General features: G+C 40.5%; 1 protein-coding gene across 3 annotated transcripts in view; it reads right to left on the bottom strand.

Annotated features, from left to right (window-relative positions):
• clcn5b (chloride channel, voltage-sensitive 5b) overlaps positions 1 to 6,731 on the bottom strand; it is a 43,585-nt gene extending 36,854 nt beyond the window's left edge. The window contains exons 1-2 of one of the 3 annotated variants that reach the window (XM_005752651.1): positions 6,353 to 6,731; positions 5,622 to 5,771 (exon numbers count right to left, since the gene is read on the bottom strand). In XM_005752651.1, coding sequence (XP_005752708.1) covers positions 5,622 to 5,760 — 139 coding nt within the window. In that variant the 5' untranslated portion in view covers positions 5,761 to 5,771; positions 6,353 to 6,731. Of the gene's footprint in view, positions 1 to 5,621; positions 5,772 to 5,866; positions 6,075 to 6,352 lie in introns of those variants that run through there. The other 2 variants (XM_005752649.2, XM_005752650.2) reach the window with 2 other exon arrangements.
• Positions 6,732 to 7,434: the final 703 nt, after the last annotated feature.

The following is a 7,434-nucleotide window of genomic DNA, read 5'->3' as shown; positions in this document are numbered from 1 at the left end:
CTGGAGTTTCCATCTCACCAGTTTATTTTATCTTTCTCCACTCTAAAATTTATTAATTTATATTCTCACAGAATTTTTTTTCTCTTATAAATTTACTTTTTTTTTTCCTATGTGTGCCTGCACGGTCTAAGCAAATCATGCAATTTGATAAATTCACTTGTTACTGCACTCAGGAGACATGGAGGAAAGCAAAGAGCTGGGAGAAGCAGCAACATGTTCACTTCCATTGGGGGATTAAAGGATTTCAAGGGGAAAGTGTTGTTTCTTTTGATGAACACAGTCTACACTGCCACGAGGACTAAGAAGAGCCATATACCGCAGGGGTGGAGAACTCCAGGCCTCAAGGGCCGTGTCCTGCGTGTTTTAGATATCACCCTGAGTCAAATGATTACAGGCCTCTACAGAACTTCAAGACATGTTGAGGAGGTTGTGATTTAAATCCGCTGTTTTGGATCAAGGACACATCTAAAACCTGCAGGAAACCGGCCCTTAAGGCCTGGAGTTCCCTACCCCTGATATACAGGACATAAAGGACAACCTTCACTGCACAGAAGTGTTTGACAGAAGGTTCAGAACACTTTGATATCAGTATTTGGACTAGCAGTGCCTCCCCAACCCAAACTTTCCTCTTCAAACACCACAGGCTAATGAGTCCCTGGGAAACAGGTTACACAAGGATATAAACGAGCCTGCTTGGTAACAGGTTCAAGTGCTCGCTAACGACCGGTTAGGAATGACACAAACACTTTCTACTGCCAAGCTTCACCACGGAAAGTAACAAAAAGAAGGAAGTTTGAGCTGAAACATTAAAATGGCAGGAAACATAAAGAAAGACGAGTTGTCATTTATCAGGGTCTGAGAGTGGGACAGTTTAAGTTCAGAGTTGGATCACTCACTCTTAAGGGTAACCCAGTTGTTACCTAACTCATGGTGGATGCCACTGTGTACGAGACACATGGCTTATACGCAATTTTCCTTGACCGATAATAACGCTGGTCAAAGCATATATTGTTATTTTATTAGGTTCACACTTACCACAGTAACTCAGTTTAAATTAGCTTTCTTTACGCGAGTTTTCCACTTGGATGATATTAACCCAAGAGTTTTAGCTGATGTTTCCTGAGTTCCCTGGAGCCAGGCACATAATTATATAATTAGTCTGAAACCTGCATGAAACTCAACTTCTGGTTCTCCTTTATTCTACTCTCTCTTTTTTGAGTGATGATCTTCTTTCATAAACCATTGTGTAATAAAAAAAATAAAAAGCTAAAAACAAAAAAGAAAAAAGAAAAATATTTCTCTGGCTTCAAAGAGCTGACACAGTGAAACACACAGCCCAACAGCAGGAGCAGCAGGCAGTATATCCACTGAGAGCAAATCTTTATCTCATCTGCAGACCTATTGTTGGCACCGTTTTATTGTTCTGCTTAAACTGGTGATGTCACTGTGACATCAGTAGTAACCAGGAAGATTAATAACGCACACTGCTGACACTGCCTTCGCCTTTATTTGCCCTGGCAACAGGTACAGTCGGCCAATTTGTCTGAAATTTTATTTTAGGGTATGTCAAGTTGACAACAGAACGATCTGAGCTGTACGGAAGCGAGCTGGAAAAATGTTTGCTGCTTAACCTGCAGGTAGAGTCAGTGATGAGGAAAAGGAAGTGCTAAGGATAAACACGCTCAGGCTCTCAGGGTGGCAGCATGAAAACTACGTACTAAGAGAGTGTCTGTGGGTAAGATGCTCTTCTCTTTAGATGAAGAAAGGAAGGCTCCTTACAGGTCAGCAAGTTCTGGAAGAACACAAATCCCTTGAGGAAGATTCAAACTTCTCAATAGGACAAATTGACCGTAATACACTAGCAGGAGTTTCACAGGATTGTCAATTAATAACAGCAACTATGTTATAACATTGCAAGTGGCAAAAAAACAAACAAACAAAAAAAACAAAAAGCAATAAAAAAAACAAACTAACAAAGCTGTGTAATAAATGACTCCATTCACTCAATTCCTCTGTTGGATCTCAGCTCTAATTGGCCAAATAAGCATGCAGGGAGTGGGGTGATAAGGTCTGATGGTGACAAAGCAAGAATTAAAAAAAGAAAAATGTGTCCACTGCATGCTGAAAGCATGACATCATTAGTAACCAGGCAGTCTTGTTTCTGATTAAAGGAATTTGCAAACATCCTCTTTAGTCCATTTAATTTGTGCATTTTGCACTGAGGTCTTATACTCTCTTTAAAAAGGTCCTTCCATGCATGTCTACTTTTGCTTATGTTTAGTTGTTTGATTTAATATTTTGTGTGTGATTTTTTTCTTAGGACAAAGAGTAATGGGACTGTCATTGTTTAACTTCATGTGACCATTATTTCAGTTAGACTTTGATTTGTGTGAATATTTGAGGTGTGTTTTTAAAAACTATTGTACAACTGAGAACGGCATAAAGTTTTAGCTATTAACAGGCCACCATGTCGGAGGCTTCAGTATCATAGGTCAGCGTTCGTGTTCATTTACTTTTTTGTTCAAACATAAAATAAAATAAAATTTACTGAAATAAAAAGAATAAATAGTGAGGTCAAAGAGGTCCCGTCTCCAAATTAAATCCTCCTCCCTTCACCTGCAACCAGTCATGGCTGATGGCTGCCCCTCTCCGAGCCTGGTTGTGCTGGAGTTTTCTTCCTCTTAAAAGGGAGCTTTTCCTCCCCACTGTTGAAGGGCTTGCTCATAGAGGGGTGTTTATGTGGTTAGGGCTTTCTCTGTATTATTCTGTGGTCTTTACCTTACTTGCTGTTGTGATTCCATGTAGGGCTGTTCGATGTAACGATATATATCGGATGACGATACAAAAACGTTTCATTTTACGCTATCGTTTGTTTCGTGTTGTTGCAAAATAAACTGTTTACGGCAATATTTTTTCATTGTTTTGATGGTCACTGTAGTGGCTATATTAGTTTCTTAAAGTTCTCTCTTTCTCTTATGTTTAATATAACCACACTACTGACGGACAGGCGATTGTTTTTGTGTGTTGTCATTAGCAACAACAACGGTAAAACCATCGTGTGGCTCCACATAAACCTTTCACAATAAATCTCAAGATCCTGTTGAGACTTTTCAAAATAAACTGAATCAAGTGAAAGAGTATGCAGTGCTTACAGATGAGAAGAAACAAAGAGTCATTAGGTGCTAAAAAATTAACCTTAGACTCAAACGTTAGAACAGGCTTTTCCCCACTGTGTAATAAATACTCACAAAGAAAATGCCGGCCGTTACAACTTATGTCTAAAAATGTATAGCTTCATGCATCGGTTAAAACACTCGTCTCCAGGTACACGATGCGCAGCTGGAAACACTTCACACGAGGCGAGCTGCCCGAGAGTCACAGAATTTACAGAAAATGTTAAATGTTTATGATTTATATCGCATTTCGACGATAGACGTCTTATATTAGGATATAAGATCTTGGTCATATCGCACAGCCATGCTATACAATTGAATTGAACTGAGTGGAAGCACAGCTCTTTTATTCTGACCTGCTTCACCCTCCAACTCATCCTCTTAAATTGGCAGCAATTCTTAAAAATAAAAACCCAGACATGATTTTTGCATATTTTCTTAAAGTAACCAAATTATCAAACCTTCCACTGTATTCTCAAACACTGTAAAGCTCTTATCTCAGTTAATTGGCTTATTTACAGCCAGAGGGTGAGCCATACACACACACACATATATATATATATATAAACACAATAAATCTGTACGTTTCCAGGTAACTGTTTATTCAGGTGACTCACAAAGCATGTGCCATGCGCAGACACACACACACACAAACTACTGATACCTTATCAGTGTTTGAGAGCACTAACAGACACTAATCACAGAGTACGCAAACACTTCCAGACAGCAGTTTAGCCACACTAGCATCTGCAGTGCAACTTTTTTCGGGGGTAGAAAATAAAATCAGTTGCCAGGCTCTCTAAACTATCAAGTTGCAAAAGGAAGTGTCATTTAATCCTACTACATTCAAACAGCCAGGCTGCTACTGAGTGACAGCCCAATTCCTCACGTACTCGAGTACGTAGAGTCCTGTGTAGACACAGGAAATGTAATGATATCATTGTGCAATCAAAAAGCAAATGACTGTTTATAATATACAAGCAAATGACGGTTTCAGAATTTGAAATGGGCCTGAAACTACAAGTAATTACACACCTATGCACAAACTGTCTACATACAGTAAAAGTCAGTCTTACATTATGTGACAGAAGTCTGCATATTTTCCTGTTAGTTCTGACCATGACGGTTATGATTAATACAACTCAGTGAAATAATTTGATTACAAAACTCGTGACCTTCTTCTAATTCTGACTAAGACCTCTTTCTTGGCAAACATTCTCCTTCCTGTTATTAGCTGTATAAGAAAAGACTGTCAAAAAGATGTAAACTATGTGTGATCTGTGATAGACATTTGCTAGCTTCAGGTCTATTCCTTTTATCTCCAGCAGGGGACAAAAATACATCAGTTTTTAACCTTGTCCATCACACTTTGATTGTTGTTTTACTTTTAAACTAGCCGTGTAGTCTAATATTAATTAGTAAAACAACTGGGAGCATGTATAGCACGTAGCGTTTTCAGACAAGCTTACAGCTAAGGTGACTCAATCCCAGAGTCACCTTAGCTGTGAAACAGCAGCAACCGGTTTACACTGCTGTGTTTAACTGCATGCCCCACACTCCATAATTATTGTATACATGTTACGTTGATAGTAAAGGTGGAAATCACCGAGATACCCCACAATACACAATCTTTCACTCACGATGCGATATTACTGCAGTTTTTAACATTTTGCCGCACACTTCCTGCCTTTTTGTCACGTCAGTTATGTTTTTGCTGCAAAATGAGATGGTTGACTAACCCTGTCATTAAAGTAAGACGGAATCAGTCTGCTATCAGTCTGTGATTGTATGGGTTCAAGCTGGCAATTACATGCAGTCTGTTTCTGATAGTGCAACAATCAACTGTGACAAATCCTCCAAAATCACATATCTGTTGCCGTCTACACAGACAGAAATGCCCTCAGCAACCTCTCCTGTTCTTTAGGAATATAACCAGAACAAAGCGAGGGGAGTGTAGTCTCCCCGAGTTGCGCTCATTGACAAAGACTGTGTGGCGTTTAGAGGTTATACAGCAATTCTTCGCAAACCTCCAACAATCTCTCTGAGTGACTGCAGTCAGTCCAAGTCAGACTGCAACTGCTTGCAGAAAACGTTGCCTCCAATCAGGCAAAATGAGCCCTCTTGTCCCATAATAATTCCAGAGTACTTGAATGTATTTAATAAAATATCAATATAAAATCACCATGCACACCCGCCCCCCATTTGTCAGAAGAAAGAAGTTGTGCAGGAAACAGGCTGAAAGTGATTCCTGAATTTAAACTCTTTTTTTGTATTTATTTACTTTGAGGGGGACTTTTAATGCCAGAGTTAGCTGAAGCAAGTTACATGACTTGTGCTTTGAAGCTGCCTCACAACTCCCTGATAAGAGTTTAGTTGAAATGGTTTATGAACTTTAAAAAGCTCAGCACTGAAACCAGGCGTTGGAAAGACCAGCAGCAGCAGCCCCACCTGAGCTGAGCGGAGGGACGTCGTCCGTGGTCGAGAAGTCCAGCGTGGCTCCTGCGATGTCCACCATCTCGTCATCATCGTCATCGCTGGGATGATGAAGGCCGTCAAAGCTCCCGGAGCAGTACCCGGGGTTTTCCATCCCTTCAGAGCCTTTTAATGGGGGAAAGTAGGGGGAAACAAAGAAGAGAGGGAGGGTTAACTTCTACTAGCCCCACGGTAGGTATCCGCTTTTCCGCTTTAGTTACCTCTCTCTCTGTCGGCTGCATGATTACCACGTAAACTCGTCCAAAAGTTAGACATAGTAGCGCACAGGTAAGAGGTCAAAGAGCCCCCCTGCTAACTGTTTTACTGTTGAGACACGGGCACCGACAACAGCTGCTCTCTGTCCTCCTCACCCGCTTCATACCAAACAGCGGCTGCAGAGTTAATGACAGCACATCTGTGTTTACGGTGAAGTTTTCGCAACCATTTCCGCTTTTTTTGCACTTCTCTTTCTGCTACATGCCTGCGGCTTCGGGGCTAAAAGCCACAAGAGCAGCGAAAAGCACAGCGCGGTCCCAGGAACAGCGGATTAGCCTCTTTCCTCGTGACGAGGACCGAGCTGTCAAACAAGCCGACACGGTGTAACCGTACGGCTAACTTTCATCAGCGCTGCTGCTTTTAACCCAAATGTGCTTTGCGGCTTGCTTCATCAATAATGAAAGAAAAAGCCGAATGAATCCGTACTTTACCTGGGAGGGAAGAAAGCAGTCGTGCGGCTCACTGAAGAAGGAGAAGAAGTCTTGTGACTCGGATTATTTGCCCCACCGTCGTCTTCTTCTGCGGGAGCTGCTTATGTCAACCCTATCCTGTGTAAACTTAACTGAGAAAACCCTGCGTCATCCACCGACACCCCAACACTGAGGTTTTGTGACGCAATATGTACATTTAAGAAGGTCTCGGCAAAGTGTCCCCTGCTTGGACACTCACGCTGGTGAAACGTAGCGATAACAACTGTTTGCATTTGTCGTTTTGGCACTTAAAGCGCAAACGGTGAGCCGTCGTCAAGTAAGCGAAAATTAGCTACGTCCACCTTTAAGTCTTTTAATAAAAAAAAACGTCGTATAAATTAATTGGCGCTTTTACAGTCCGACACGTTTTAAGATTATACTCGAATATTAAATGCATACATTTTACATATTTTATTGTTTTTATATGGCGTTAAAGCTTTTATTTTTACGCGACGTCGAAGCCCATGGTTTTTATTTTGAAACCCAAAGGAGGTAGTTTCCGGTTTAAGAGCGCAGCCGCTTTAAGGCTGGCACCGTCGGTGCCAGGAAGAGCAGTCGAGTGAAGAACTGTCGTTTACCCAAATTTGGTTCGCCAATAAGTTCGACAACTCGGTCATCAAAATAATAATAACTGTTATATGCAAAGCGTGAGTTTTATATTAAAAATCATCCGACAGTCAGCAAAATTATCCCCCACACTGAGCATCACATGTTGAAACATAAACAGTTTGTGCTGTATTATATCTGGATATTTCTATAATAAGTTATATTTACTACTAGGACTATTTTCCAGTGTATTTAATCAATTACTTTAACTTATCCGTACTGTTCTTACTGCCTTTGAGCAACTGTGACCAATTAATTTCCTCTGGGATTAATAAAATATTCAGATTCTGGTAAATTGTCTTGGGGGAAAACTTCTAATAGATACAATTACAGAGTTTTTTGTGTTTCTTTTTTATGTTATATAATATCGGGAAGAAACTTACAAATGTACATGGAGAAATGTTGTAGAAAAGTTGTTTTTTAAAACGTGCAAGGAA

The sequence above is a fragment of the Pundamilia nyererei genome, unplaced genomic scaffold (assembly GCF_000239375.1).
Source record: "Pundamilia nyererei isolate P.nyererei 1_Seehausen unplaced genomic scaffold, PunNye1.0 scaffold00370, whole genome shotgun sequence".
Lineage (NCBI taxonomy): Eukaryota > Metazoa > Chordata > Actinopteri > Cichliformes > Cichlidae > Pundamilia > Pundamilia nyererei.
The sequence above is the reverse complement of the archived record's forward strand: the minus strand, read 5'-3'. Positions and strand labels throughout refer to the sequence as shown.